Source organism: Vombatus ursinus, unplaced genomic scaffold (assembly GCF_900497805.2).
Source record: "Vombatus ursinus unplaced genomic scaffold, bare-nosed wombat genome assembly UNPS02014770.1, whole genome shotgun sequence".
In the NCBI taxonomy this organism is placed as follows: Eukaryota; Metazoa; Chordata; class Mammalia; order Diprotodontia; family Vombatidae; genus Vombatus; species Vombatus ursinus.
Window position 1 is genome coordinate 1,156,637 of NW_020954548.1, and position 15,217 is coordinate 1,171,853.

The window sequence follows — 15,217 nt, forward strand, 5'->3', positions numbered from 1 at the left end:
GGAATTGTCTTAGATCATTGTATTGCTGAGAAGAGCTAAGTCTGATTATCAGAGTGGGTCATCGAACAATATTGCTGTTCCTGTGTACAATGTTCTGGTGCTGCTCACTTCACTCAGCATTAGTTCATGTGAGTCTTTACAGGTTTAGCTGAAATCCATCTGCTCCTGAAGAGGAAATTTCTACTCACAAAGCAGATTAGCTGGCACTTGCATTAGTCAAGAGCCAGATGCTGGGAGTATCGAAAGGTTAAATGACTTTTTTCCAGGGGTTATGCAATACATCAAAGGCTAGATTTAAATCCAGGTCTTTCTGATTCAGAGTTTAGCTTTTTGTCCAGATATGCCACATTATCTCCTAGCATTCCATCTTCAAGTAGCTTACAATGATTGGTATTTTATATTTTGTTTCCTCTTAGCTCTGACGCTCTGCCCTGTGAATAAAAGATGATCTGCAGAACCAGTATAGCCTAAGAAGGCATCCTCAAAGCTGGGAATGGAATAATTATTCAACATATGTTTTATCCCCAACAGTGAAAAGTACTGGGGAGTGGAGGCAGTACAGACTTGCCTCACTAGAATTCAGTCTAGTTGAGAAAACAAAACTATAATGCTATGCAGCATTAGCCAAGAGCCAGATGAGGGATAAGCATGCTAAATGTTTTAGGAGTTTAATGTAGTCAGGGTCAGTTTCCTGAAGGAGGTTGGATTTGAGGTCGACCTTGAAGGAAAATTTTTGAGAGGAGAAAGGTAGGAATATGCATTGCTGTGGAAGAAAACCCAGAAGTCGAGGAGAAGCTTCCTGTGAACCTAACTTCCCAAAAGTTATCTTAATTCTTGATAGGGACTCCATGATCAGAATTAGGGAGAGGGGAAGAAAACACTCACTATCTTGAAGCAGCTAAGCTTCCTTTCTTTTATCCTAGATCCTCAAAAGCATCATCTTCAGTTTTACCTTCCTAGAAAGAGACAACTAGACAAAGATTTGTCATATAGTTCAACTTTATTGTATTTAACCATAGTCACTATGCGTGGAGGTAGCGCATGCTTCCTCTGTTCCCTTCCCTCCCACTCAAGGAGCTCTCCTAGTAGTGGATCCTCTATGGGTGCCCCTTCTGAGGTGCTCAGTGGTAGTTTCTGCTCAGGGCAGCGGCCACCACTCCCACCAGCTTCTGCCAGGCAGCCTGGGCCTCGGAAGTAAAGTCCTTGCCCAAGGTAGCTGCCAAGACAATGATCAGATTGTCTCCGAGGAGCTAGAAGGAAAAGAGGACAGAGGATCAGGCTTGAGCTGTTTCCATACAAATAGGAGAAGGGTTCCATGCCTGAGGGAAGCAGAGTGAATGTGCTACCTGAGGGCTGGACTAATAGTAAGCCTTGGAAAAAATAAAGGTGTGCCTGAACAAAAGTCAGGGTCTGGCTTGTGCTAAGTGAATGGTTCATTTTAGTGGGATGGAGCACATCATGTTCCCTTTTTGGGCCTAAATTTCCCTATCTACGCAAGAGGGATTAAGTTAGAGGATTTTTAAGGCCCTTTCTGACTGGCACTCTTAGGAGTTTGAAACAACATCCCCAGGGAGTAAAGGGGGGGGGGGTCGTCTCTGTTTCAAGATCCTTGAGGGAGAGAGAGATTGTGAGCCCAGAGAAAAGTTGGGGTTGGAGTAGGGAAAAGGATAGGGTCTCATGCTCATGCTCAATGCATGAAGCCTGGTCGTGGGGAAGAGGAAATGAGTCTATGAACATGAGCTCCCTGTCTTGGAGATTTTCAAACAGGAGGTTGGACTATATGCCAACTGAAGTACCTTCCAGTTTTTAGAATTTGTAAGCCTTGTCCCCCTAAGCCCCAGAGAAATGGAAGAGAAGTACTCACCCTAAAATTCTGGGGGTCGACATGCAGCTTGTCTGAGTGTAGCTGACTCAGCTTGTCGAAGGTGGCCTTCACGTTGTCCAGGTTCTTCACAGCCTCACCAAATGAGGTCAGCACCTTCTTGCCATGGTTTTTGACCCGGGGGTTCCCCTCAATGGCTGTGGGGCTGGAGAGGTTCCCAAAGTTGCTGAAGTACCTCTGAGTCCAGGGGTAGACGACTAATAACCTGAAACCCAGAGACAGGAAGAGAATGATCAGCCAAAGGTTTTCTCGGGCCAATTCACATAAGGCCTCCAGCTGGTTTTCCCATCTTCCATCCTCCCTCTCCTTCGCCCCAGGCGTTTGGTCAGCAGAGAAAGCATTCGACCCCGGTCCCCTCAGCTAAACCCAGTTAGCCGCATGCCCCCCCCAGCCCAAGCCCTGCAACAGCCAAGGTCTCTTCTCCCACCTGGTAAGGGCAGCGGCCCCCACTTCCTCGATGTCAATCTTGGCCCAGATGGCTGAAATGATGTGTTTCTCTTCTGCTGACCAGTTCACCATGGCTGGTTGCAAAGGGGTGGTGACAGTCCTGAGGTGAGAGTACAGGAGATAGCGATGAAAGCTGAGTGCTCTGTCCACTGGCTCAAGGGCCCTCCTTTTATCCTCGGCCTCAGTCCTCGCCCCACCCAACTCCTTTCCTATTGGTCAGCTTCAGGCTGGGGGCTCTGAGGATGTGGCCCAAGGCTTTTGGTTTGGGGGTTGGGAGAGGAGTGCCAAAGGGCTAACCTGAATTGGGGGGAGGAGAGGCAACTCACTCTACCTAAGTCTGTCACCAGTTGCCCCTCAGCCCCAAATGTTCTTCCTGCCTTTGCTGGGATCAAAGACTGCTGTCTCCCCTTTTTGATTCCAATGGGTCTGTCTAGCCCCAGGTAGTGCCAGAGAAAAACTGGACTTCTAGGTTCAACCCACAAACTTGCCCTCAGCCTTGGGACCCAAATCAGCTCTCTTTGGTTTCCTGACCTAATCAGCTGCAGCCCCCACCTCCTCCCCCCTATTCATCCCACTCATCTCCCTCACCTTATTCGGTTGCAGCCACCTCATTTTCCCCTGAGCTCCCTCATCTCATTCACTTTGAATCTTCCCCTCATCCCTCGTATTCTGTCAAGCCTGCGCTCATCCTCTTCAGTACCTCCATCCCAGTTCATTCGTGTTCAGTGAATTCAGCAACCTCACAATTTACCCCTCTACCACCACCATCAACTCCGAACAATCAGGACACCCGTCCCATCAGCCCCCTTTCCCTAGAGCCCTGGGCCAGATCAATCCTATTCCCATCCCCATTAGATCCCTACTCCTAGAGTCCTTGGAATTCATCTTTTCTCTTCTCCCTCCCAATGAACCATGAGCTGCCTATGCAGATACCAGGCCTTTCCACCAGCATCTTGGGGCCATAGAGGGAGTTGTGTGTCCAAAACAGGACGTCTAGGCCGAGAGCTTAAAGTGACTTTCCCTGTGGGAAAGGAGAGTGGTCTGAGAAGGTTGGTGAAAGTTGACCTCCAGAGTTGAAGTGGGTTAGAAGGGTTTGTGGTGGCAAAGGCCAGATGAGTCTTGAGGTCACATAGACTGAGCTCAGTATAGACACGGTTATCCCCACTGGATAGGGACTCCTAAGGTCATCTCTGAGGAAATGGTTCTGATGCCTCTTCAGAGTCCAGTCCCCTTTAATGGCCTATGTCTAGCCCCATGTGTTGATCTATGTCCAGTCCAACATGTTGACCCTTATGCCCAGCCCCATATTCTGATCCATGTGTGGAAACCCTCTGCTTATTCCCATCTCCTGATTCCTCTGGTTATAAATGCTGACCTGGGCCACACCTGTATTGCAACCAGAATACCTTTACTGAGACAATTAAGGGTTCCACATCAGCGTTCTGTGTGGAGGCTGTGGGTAAATCCTTTCTGAAGCCATAGGGCACTCTTCCCCTGCCTCTTGTCCTCTCAGCTCGTAAGTCTTCTCTGGAGGCCATATTTCCTTTGAAACTTTGTATTAAATGGGACCCAGCATAATCCAATGGCCAGTGGCCAGTAGCAAAGGCAGGTGCTAGAATACCAGACCAGGTACTTGTATTCAATCCAGTGACCCAGACCTCCTGCCTACTCCAAGAACAAGATACTCCTTCTAGCCCCAAGTGTTCTTTTCTGGCTGTGTCCCATGCTTTAGAATGCCCTCCTTCCTCATCTCCACCTCCTGGCTTCTTTCAAGTCCCGACTAAAATTCCACCTTCTATGGGAGGCTTTTCCCAACCCCTCTTAGTTCTAGTGCTTTCTCTCTGTTAATTATTTCCTATTTATCCTGTACATATCTTGTTTGTAAATATTTGTTGTCTAACCCATTCGATTGTCAGCTCCTTGAAGGCAGGGACTGTCTTTTGCTTTTTTTACCTATCCCTAGCACTTAGCACAGTTCCTGACACATAGCAGGCACTTAATAAATGCTTATTGAGTGACTTAGGAGCCTGCTTAGTCCAGGGCAGCTGACCAGAGTCTGTCCTCCTCTAACCCCTACCCCCACCAAGGACTCTGCACTCCTGACTGTCAATAGTACCTTCCCACACCCTGTCATTTATTTTGTGTCTTAGCAACTAGGTGGCACAATGGACTGGAGTTAGGAAGACTGTCTTTGTGAGTTCAAATCTGGCTTCAGACACTTAACTAGCTGTGTGACCTTGGCCAAGTCACTTAACCCTGTTTGCTTGAGTGTCCTCATCTGTAAAATGAACTAGAGAAGTAAATGGCAAACTACTCCAGTATCTTTGCCAAGAAAATCAAATGGCGTCATGAAGAATTGGATGCAACTGAACAAGTGAACAACAACAACAAATAGCATTCCTTTTTAGTATTTATTATTAATAAAAGTCATTATAATCATTACTTTTTTTTTAATTGAAACCTGGATCTCCTCATTCCCCACCCAGACGCCTTTCCATCTCCTCTTACTGCTTCTCTAAGCCGAGTAAGAGTTGGTTCTCACCTCTCTCAGGCAGAGATGTGAGCCAAGCCATCTAGGGCAGGGCAGCAAGGGTTTTCTCACACACGCAGACATGGAGGGAGTTCCCTTTCTATTTTGGGAGACTACGGTATATTTTCCCCACACACATTGGTTGAAACTAGCATCCAGTCTATGTGATTCTTTGCTGACCTGGCCCTTGGGGACGTTTGTGGGGAAGGTGGCCCTACTGAGAGAAGTAATACTTGGTTAGTTGAAGGCCCCTTCACACTAGCAAGTGTCTAATCCTTGGACATGCTTTTTATTGGGGTGCTGGGGTAGGGGCTGGGGGGAACTGAAGAACCTTGGTTTGTCAGGTAACAACCCTGGTTGAAAGAAGCAATTCCTTGGGAAAAGCCTGGATTGTGACTCCAGAGTTCCCAGGGCCCCATATGCCTATCAAAGACCATCCCAGCCATTGTGACCCAAAGCAGGTGGTTCCTAGTCTATGTAAGCATTCCCCTCTCCCAGGCAGCAGCCTATCCCACTATGAACTGAGGATCTGGACCTTGGTGACCTCTCACCACTCCCCCTAGCCACTGCCACTTTCTTTGATATTGTGTGTGTGTGTGTGTGTGTGTGTACTGTTTTTGTCCCAGGTGAAAACATTCCCAGTTATGCCTCTAGGTGAGAGAAATAGGATATTCTAGAGGATTTCAGTATCCTAGCGTAGAGCATTTCCTATGAGTCTGCTAAACACCGGTGAATGAATGAATGGATGCATATTGACCTTACCTAAGTGAAATTATCAACCCTTGAAGTGTTGAAATAAAAATGAATGAATGAACACATGAATGGACAACTTGAATTGAGGAAATACCCAAGAAGAGAAAATGAAGAGAATACCATTGAAGTAGGAATAAAAACAGCTCACATTTCTGTAATGCTCTAGGGATTATACAATGTGCTTGCCTCATAATGCCCCAGTGATAGAAGTAGTGCACAAATTACCCCCATTTTACAAATAAGGAGACAAGTCGGGGAAGTGCACAGCTAGATAGGTGAGAGCTCTGGACATCCAGACAGAAGACCTAAAAGTTCTGTCTGGGCTCTGCTGCTAACTAGTTGTATGATTGTGTATAATTTACTTTCTTTTTTTCAAATTTACTTTCTTTTTCTTCCCTGTAAAAGGTGGCAGTGATGGTGGGGCACACAGTTGTCCTAGATGATGTCTAAGGTAGGTCCCTTTTGACTCTGACATTGTCTTCCTTCCTCCCTTGGCATTCTACATTATTCGAAAGACCAGCAGTACCAGCACAGTTCAATAGCTCCCAGGGTGGAGGCCAGTCAGGGATGTCTTTTCAGAGCCAAAATAGTTGGGGAGGGGAAAGGTACAACACTTATTCTGTAACAGTATTTGACACACGATAACAACACTTTACAAGTGAAAGTATTGACTTTTGACCTGATCCAGCATTATTAGAAGGAAAGCTCGTAAAACAATCCAGAGGCGGTAAAAAAAGTTTTCTTTAATATTTTTTGGTTTTTTACATCGCCATAGTTTCCCTCACTATCCTTTCCCCTCCCTCTCCCAGTAAGCCATCCTATATAACAAATAATACTTTAAAAAACAAAAAGAGAAAAAGAAATGGAAAAAATCAGCACAACATCAATACATCCAAAAAAAAAATCTAAAAATATGTACAAAGTAACTTGTGGACCTCCCACCTCTACAGAGGGATGGGGTGGGAATGTCTTCTTATATCTCTTCTTTCAAGTTATGCTAGTTCTTTATAATTTTCCACACTCACTTTTTTTTTTTTTTGTGGTTCTTTCCATGTTTATTGCTGTAGTTAGTGTGCATATCGTCTTCTTGGCTTTGCTTTCTTCACCCTGCATCATGTTCCTATAGGTCTTTCCATGTTTCTCTGTATTCATCACACACATAATTTCTTGCAGCACAGTAATATTTGTTTAGCCACTCCCCAAACAATGGGCATCTATTTTGTTACCAATCCTTTCCATCCCATACACAAAAAAGTGCTGCTATAAATATTTTGGGATTTGGGTGCATTTGAAGCTATGTTTGACCAACTTCTCTTCCCACACCTGTCATTCCTCAGACCTAGCAGATTTGGGGGCAGCAACTCTTTCAGACTGTTGTGAATTGGGTGAGAGGCAGTCCCTGGAACAGGCTGCCAGAGAGAGAGGACAAAGGCTGCCTATCCCTTCTGGGATCTTTAGCACACAAAAGTGGTCAGAAGATGATAACCCCATGCCAGATCTCCAAGACTGACTCCCGATGCTCTGGGCCACAGAGGAATTAGACCTGGGGATCTTAGTCTCAGAGACGGAAAGGACCTTGGGGACCATCTAGTCCAACCCTCAGACTTTACAGATGAGGAAGCTGAGACCCAAAGAGGCTTAATGGTTTGCCCAAGGCCCCAAAGGTGTTGTGTCAGAGGCAAGATTTGAACCCAGGTCATGGGTATTTCTAGGTGGGCTATGAGGGCAGAAGTTCAGGAGTAGTTCTCAGGACATTGGGCATCGAATAGGAATCAGGGTCCTTTCAGGTGGGGAATAAAGGCAGAACTTTAGGGTCTATGGGAGCTGGAGAGCAGCACTAGGCCTAGAGAGAATGGTGACCAGTTGTTGGAACCTGGGCCCAAAACCCCCAAAAGGGGCTTAGAAGTTGGATAAGGGGCCTGTGATAGGGTGATAAGAGAGGGGAGGGGAGAATTAAAGAGTAGGTTAGGGTTGAGGCAATGAGAGGGAGGCAGAGGTGTGACCAGCTACCTCTTAATCTGGAGCCAGACCCAGGGCCTCCAGCTGGCTGTGGGGATAACACTTCCTTGGGGCTGGGCCTACAAGCCCTGCCCTGCCCAAGCATCCCTGAACTCAGTCAGATGCAGTAGGTTGATTATTCTGCCCAGGTCCCTTTCTCAAACCCTCCCCCTCTTCTGGCTTCCCTTTGGGCCTAGCCCAGGGCTTCAATTGTGGCCCTCAAACCTGCTGCCCACCCAGGGACCTCAAAGCACTTTTCCAGAGTTGGGTGATGGTTAGACAGTTTCTGGTGAGACAGAAGAGGGAGGCTGGTGTCTGGGTACTGGGCGGTCTTTCCAGGTTTGGGCTCAAGAGCATATTATCCTAATATCCGAGATAAAGAGGGAGATTGAGGGTGGGGTGTTGAGTGGATGACTCTGGGTTCTGAGACTGCAGGAAAACAATATATGTACACAATGGTTATAATAATGTAAATGGGAAAAACTAAAATTACAGCAAAAAATAAACTAAATGCTGTAGCCTGGAAAAGTGATGAGAAAATACACCTCCCTCACTTTATGAAGAGTGTAGGGGGAGGGGGGACTATGGGTGTTGATGTGCTTAAGTTTGTTTAATTGTTTTTTGTTTATTTATCAGGAGTGACAGGGAAGGGGAGGGGGGGATTATATCCAGAAATTATGATAATGGAAAAGCAAAATATGTGAATAAAAATCAAAATTACAGAAACAACAGTAAATAGAGGCAGGAAAGTCAATGGGAGGGGGTTTTGTACTCTATGAGGTTGGGAAGGAGGGGAAGCAATAGGGTGGGGAGACAGCAGCACTTCAGCCCCCCAGAGATCTCCCCTGCGTCAGGATGTAGATTGCAGCCTCAGGCAACCCCGGACAGCTCAACTTTCTCCAGAGCTGGGGAAGTGGCTGCAATTTTGAACACAAATGCTCCCCACCCACCTACCCCAACGCAAAACTCCAGTGCACACAGCTAGGCTGCCACAGATTTCGCCTTTATGCAAAGATTCACGTCCATCAGAGCTGGGGGAGGGAGCTGGCTACATGGAGGACCCAAGGGTTGCTCTCGGGCGGTCGCCTCTAACCAGTTTAACGGTACTTGGACGTTAGTACGTTGGACACGCAGCTCAGGAACTTGTCCAGAGAAGCGTGCACCTCGGGGTTCAGGTTGCCCGGATGGTGCCTAGCCAGGGTCACGAGCAAACAGTGAGACAGGAACTGGGGAGGGAAGAGGCAGATCCATATCCAGGGTCAGGCCGGGCCAGATCTTTGTGAGTGCCCACTTCACAGATCCCACTGGCCCTGGATTCTGCACGGAACCCCATCACCTCTGTTTCCACACCACTCAATCTCTCCCAGTCTCAGCCTCTCCGACTGCGCTGCAGACGCACTTGAGGACAGCTGACCCAAGTTCGATGGCTCCTCTCTAGATCCTGCCTCTCGTCCCCCCTACCCCCGACCCTGTGTCTCCACTCACTTTGAAGTTGAGGGGATCCACTTTGAGTTTGTGGGCGTGGAGATCGCTCAGGGAGGAGAGAGCCTCTGACAAATCATCCAGGTGGTTGACGGCCAAAGTCAGCGCATCTGCCACCTTCTTGCCGTGATCCCGAACCTGGCGGGAGCCTCTGGAGAGGTCTAAGTGGGCGAAGTAGGTCTTGGTTGTAGGGAAAGAAGAGAAAGTCCTACGAACCAAAAAAGAGGGCAATCTGAAGGTTCTATTGGCTCGAACCCAGGACTGGGGCAAAGAATAGAGGGACGGCTCAGGGAGGAGGGGATCGCCAAGGGGTTCTGAGAGGCGGAGGCAATGATGCCAGGATGCCCGCTGGGTCATGGAAGAAGAACGGGTCCAGAGGCTGGGGCGGGGGGGAGCGGCGAAGGGGTCCTAGGAACTGGCTGAGGCAGGGGGCGTTGCTGGGTCCCGGACTCATGGAAGTGGAAGATTCAAGTGCTGGGAGTTCCCTTACCTCTCCAGGGCTTCAGTGCCATACACGTTGGTGTTCTCACCCAGTTTTTCCCAAAATTCTTTCACGTTGCACTTGTCTTCAGGGGACAGGGCCATCCTTCTTTCCCAGGTCTGTCTGCTAGGGGTTCACCAAGGATGGCATGTCCTAGACTTGGCACTGGGGAGGTGGAGTTCATTGGCTGGCATAGGGCCAGGTGCAGGCAGCCACTAGACCAGGTGGTGCGAGGCCGGGTCTCCACTACAGGGGGCGCTGCGTTCCCACCTGCGCCGGACCACCCATGCAAATTCAGAATCCTGAATGCCAGCCAGGGGTGGGGAACCTGCGGCCTCGAGGCCACGTATGGCCCTCTAGGTCCTCAAGTGCAGCCTTTTGACTGAGTCCAAGTTTTACAGAACACAGACCTGTGTATTGCCCTCACATCCCTTAATCCCATAAACCCAGGTTGTGGAACTATAATAATAGTGATGATGATGATGATGATGATGATAACTATTAGCACTTATATAGGCTTTAAAATTTACAAATAGGATTCTCAGTTGATCCTTAAAACAACTCTGGGAGTTAGGTGCTGTTATTATTCCCATTTTTACAGATGAGAAAACCGGGGCAGACAGGTTAAGTGACCTACACACAGCTAGCAAGCGTCTGAGGCTGGATTTCAACTTGTTTTTTTGACCCCAAGTCTAGTGCTCTATCCACTGTGGATGGACAGACAGAAGTTTACTTCTCTCTATTCTAGCACTGACCCATCTTGACTTGCCTCCTTTCTGCTCCCGACACTGGTCTTCTTGCTGTTCCTCACAGGGGACCGTCCGTCTCCCAACTTCATGCCTTTCATTGGCTGGGCCTGGAATGCTTTCTTTTTTCCTCTCTACTTTCTGACTCTCTTCTAGTCTCAGCTACAATCCCATTTTCTTCAACAAGCCTTTCTCAGCCTCCCTTAATACTAGTGCTTTCCCTCAGATACTACCTTTCACCTATCCTGTATATCCCTTGTTTGTCCAGAGTTGTCTGCATGTTGTCTCTCTCAATATATGGTGAGCTCCTTGAGAACAGGGACTGTCTTTGCCTTTCTTTGTGTCCCCAGTGCTTAGCAGAATGCCTGTCCTATTATAGGCCCTTAACAAGTGCTTGTTGACTGACTGACTGATTGTTCCTCCCCATTTGCCATTCAATTCATGTCCCCTTCCTGTCTCAATCCTGTCCTAGCCTACTCCCATTACAACCCTACTCTGTCCCTATCCCCATCTACCCCAATCTCATCCCCTCACAATTCATTTCTCTTCCCCAATTCCATTCTCGTCCCCTCCTAATCTACTTCATCCCAATCTGCACCCTTGACCCATCCCATTTCCTTTCTGTCCCTCTCTCCAGACAGTAGTGGAGAGAGAGACAGAGAGACAGAGACAGGGAGAGACAGAGAGACAGAGAGAGACAGAGAGATGAGAGAGAGAGAGACAGAGAGAGAGAGGAGAGAGAGAGAGAGACAGAGAGATGAGAGAGAGGAGAGACAGAGAGAGAGGAGAAAGAGAGAGGAGAGAGAGAGACAGAGAGAGACAGAGAGAGAGAGACAGAGAGAGAGAGGCAGAGAGAGAGAGGCAGAGAGAGACAGAGACAGAGAGAGACAGAGACAGAGACAGAGAGAGGAGAGAGAGAGAGAAGAAAGAGAGAGAGGAGAGAGAGACAGAGACAGAGAGAGAGTTAGTGGTAGGGATACATTACAGTATAAAATTGGAGTTTGGGGGAGGTAGGAGACCCTTGGCCTCCCTCCCTCCCAAGTCTGAGGTTTCCCTTCTCACATAATCATTGACTCAGTGCTCTGGTCTTTGCGCCTCAGCTCATGCTGGACCAGCTGAATTCCCTCACACTCAATTCAAGTCAAGACTAGAGGCTGTGTAAGGGTAAGGCTAATAGGGACAAGAAGTTGAAGAGAGCAGACACCAGTAGATGGAACCACAGAATAACATAAAAAAAAAGAGAACACATACATTTCATAGCTCTTTAAGGTTACAAAGCACTCTCAAATTCTTAGGAAATCTCTGTGAAGGAGTTAAGGCAAGAATTATTATTTAAAATTTTGTTTTGTTTTGTTTTTGATGGTCTATACTTTCCAAAGTATCTCTACTTTCCCCAGAGCCATCCCTTATAACAAAGAATAAAAAAGAAAAAAAAAAGCTTAGCAAAACTAACCAATACATTGAAAAAAATCTAATGTTATATTCAGTATTCCATAGTTCCATACTTCTGTAACAAAGGAATGAAATGCATTCTTTGGGGCCAGGACTGGTCAATGTAATTTTACACCATTCAGTTTTGATTGTTTTGCTATTGTTGTTGTTTTCCATTTATATTGCTGTGGTCGTTGTGTATATTGTTTTTCTGATTCTCCTTACTTGATTTTGTATTAATTCACTTAAGTCCTCCTATGCTTTTCTTTATTCATCATATCCCCTATTCTTCGTTTTTTTACAGGACAGTAGTACTCTATTATGTACATATACTATGATTTATTTAGCTAGTCCCCTGTCAATGGACATAAGCATTGTTTTAGGACAGGAATTATTATTCAATTTTTGTTGATGCAGAAATTGAGTTTCAGAGACATTAAGAGACTTGCCCACGGTCACACGATTAATAAATAGTTGAGGTGGGACTAAGGTCTTCTTACTCCCAGTTCTCTTGCCATCTCACCATGCTGTTATAGAATCTAGAATGTCAGAGGTGGAAAGGGTCTTAGAACAGAAAATGGTAAGTCTGGAAAGGAACATGCAATCCGTAATGTCAGAGATGGAAGAGGCCTTATCTAATTGAACCTCCTCATTTTACAAGAAGGGAAAGCTGAGGCCCCCCCAAAGAGAAGTAACTTGTTCAAGGTCATGTAAAGCTATGATGATAGAGAGGTAACCAGAGTTTACAGCTTCTGACTTCCAGTTCAGTGATGCCTAGGAAAGTGTGGGGATGGATTGACAGTCTTCAAACAGACAGGCCTTTGGTGGACCAGCTGGTTGTACAAAGTTTCATTTTAAACCCTCTCAGCTCCCCATATTCTCCTTCCCACCACCCTGAGTTCTATCTCCAGGCAGCATATTAGATATCTTTCTCCTTTGTTCTATGCACACCCAACTGCCAGGAGCCAAATTTAGGGGGTCTACCGAGTTGGGCTGCATACAACCAGAGCCTGACGCATGAGACATAAGAGAGGGCCCTCCTTCCCACCCACAGAACGCACTCTGGCAAAAGGCTGTTTTAGAAGGGAATATAGAACATAAGTATGCAAAAGAGCCTGAGATGATGTGAGGGCACCTTTGCAGCCCTTGATTAAGAGGGCTCCTCAGAGTCCTGACTTTGTCTCATTCCATTTTGTATATGTCCTCATTCTCAGCCCCACCATCTATCCTAACTTCCCCACCCAGCTAGGCCTGGCTCGCAGGGAGTGATAGTCTAGAAATATCTAGTGTCTGGAAATATCTCCTAAGTCATGTGTGGGTGGGGTTGCTTGAGAGATATACAGAAGGCAAGGGCCTGGGCTGGGTCACCAGCCTCTCCCATCTCTGCCACCCAGTCATCTCTGGGATGAGAAAGTCTCAGTGACTTAGGAATATGGAACACAGTGCCCTTATGACCCTCCCTCTCCAGCCCTCTTGCCCCACTCCTCCATCACAGAGTGGAGGTTTGCACAGCCAGGTTGCCATAAATTCAGACTTTATTCTAAGATAATTGCCTCTGTCCATGCAGCAGACAGTGAAGAGAGGGGAGGGGAGAGGCTAAGAGGCTCAAGGGTGGGGTGCAGTTGCTGAAGAGGATACCACTTTGAGGGTATTTAGAGGTGAATACAGAGGTCAAATTGCTCAGGAAACTGTCCGTGGAGGGGTGCATCACAAACAACTCCTGGAGGTGCTGACTGTCCAATACCACAGTCACAGATTATGTCAGACACTGGGAAAAGAAAGGACAGAGCTGAGGTTAGACCATGTCAGGTACATGTGCTAGCCCACTTCATCTGATCTTGCTGCTTCAGAATTCTTTGATGGAATGCTTCTTCTAAGCAAGAACTCTCCTATCCCCTATAGTGGAACTTCCCATTCTGCACTTCCCATAATTCATCCATGATTGCTGCCCTGAAGAATCCACCTACACTCTCAGGTCCCTCTTTACCTCTAGGTACCTTTTTACTTTTTACCTTCTTTTACCTGCCCCTCTAGCTCCAGTTTATGATGGGTTCTACTCTTAGTTTGTGGTTGATCACTTTTGACTGGGCCTGGGCGAGTGGCCAGCAGCCAAAGTTAGAGTGATGACCGCCTTCAGGTCATGAGCCTGCTCTTGGTGGATTGGGATGGAGCCTGGGGCCCAGTTGAAGTGGGGGAAGTAAAGCCTGATGGGAAACAAAGAAAGGAAAGCTCTGTAGGAGGGAGAGGTAGGCACATTAACGATTTGGGCAGTGTCCATGGGACATTAGGTTTGGACCAAGGCCTTGGGAAGGGGACTGGGCATTTGGGCAAAGATGAAAGGAGGAGCATGCAGGCTTTTGTTCTCCTGCCTTTCCAGGACCCCTAAGCAGATTCCAAGGATTATGGGAATTGGCATTTTCCTCAACCCTCTGCCTTGGACCCTTCAGGACAAACTAGAATCCCTGACCCTCAGACCACATTGGACTTTCCACTATACTACATCTCAGAGTGGGTTTGCCCATTCCCCTCATATTCTCTCCTGCAACCTTTACCCTTACCCTCAGTATTGGTATTATGGTGAGTGAAATCTGAAATAACAAAAAAACTATGGCATGTGGATCAATTTAAATAATTGAGGAAACAAAGGTTCAAGCTTCCAAGCAGTTTGTGTGCCAATTAAGCAATGTGTGCCAATTGCATAACAAATTGGAACCGAGCAGTGGATCTTGAATAGAGGGAGACAGATTTTGATGCGTTAAAATAATATTACATTAAATTAATTTAAACTTAAAATAAGTAGAATATGAAACAATTTATAGAATTAAGTAGCCTGATTTCTAATTGGAGAAAAGATTGGGGGCTTTCCTAGTCAGGAGGGGGATGAGCAAGTTTAGAGAGTTGAGAGGTAAGGAGAGCAAACAGATACAGTTTCCTGAATTCAGAAAAAGAGGTGTTCCACTCCCCACCAAGTGTCTGTATTCAATCAAAGGAACCAGGAAATAGGTTAACTAATTGATCAATATGGGGCCAATTTTCAGATAAGATATATGTGTTGCTTCATATATACAATTGTGAGAAAACTCCTTCCGTCAATCTTTGTCTCTGACTGGGTTTCTGGTCAGCATAACCTAGGTCCCTAGTTAAGTAACAGGTAGAGGTGGTCCAGCTTCCCAGTCATCCTGCAGGGTTATGTTCAAATAATGCAATCAAGTTTTCTCATGATTTATTTAATTGAATAAAGTTTTCTTAGAAGACAGAAATTGGACTGGACCCATAGTTGAATAGAAAGGGAACTGAGCTAGCCCCAGAATTGAGTGACAAGATGGAGTCAGTGTGGTTCACTCGATTCACACAGTTCCCTCAGTATCTGACAGACTGATCTTACTGCCCCCTTTGACCGGCTTTGAGATAGGGAGAGAAGGGGAAAGACTTGAGGCTGGGTGATCTACCATAAGGCTATGGTAATA

The 15,217-nt window shown here is 46.7% G+C and overlaps 2 protein-coding genes across 2 annotated transcripts; both read right to left on the reverse strand.

Annotated features, from left to right (window-relative positions):
- Positions 1–1,100: 1,100 nt before the first annotated feature.
- On the reverse strand, positions 1,101–2,401 carry LOC114043925 (hemoglobin subunit beta-like). The gene is made up of 3 exons (XM_027863177.1): positions 2,310–2,401; positions 1,865–2,087; positions 1,101–1,250 (listed from the first exon to the last, which is right to left on the reverse strand). The coding sequence occupies exons 1-3, from the start codon at positions 2,399–2,401 to the stop codon at positions 1,122–1,124; spliced, it is 444 nt and encodes a 147-aa protein (XP_027718978.1). The 3' UTR covers positions 1,101–1,121.
- A 6,199-nt stretch (positions 2,402–8,600) lies between these two features.
- On the reverse strand, positions 8,601–9,721 carry LOC114043959 (hemoglobin subunit alpha-like). Its single transcript, XM_027863244.1, has 3 exons — positions 9,583–9,721; positions 9,096–9,300; positions 8,601–8,836 (listed from the first exon to the last, which is right to left on the reverse strand). The coding sequence occupies exons 1-3, from the start codon at positions 9,675–9,677 to the stop codon at positions 8,708–8,710; spliced, it is 429 nt and encodes a 142-aa protein (XP_027719045.1). The 5' UTR covers positions 9,678–9,721; the 3' UTR covers positions 8,601–8,707.
- Positions 9,722–15,217: the final 5,496 nt, after the last annotated feature.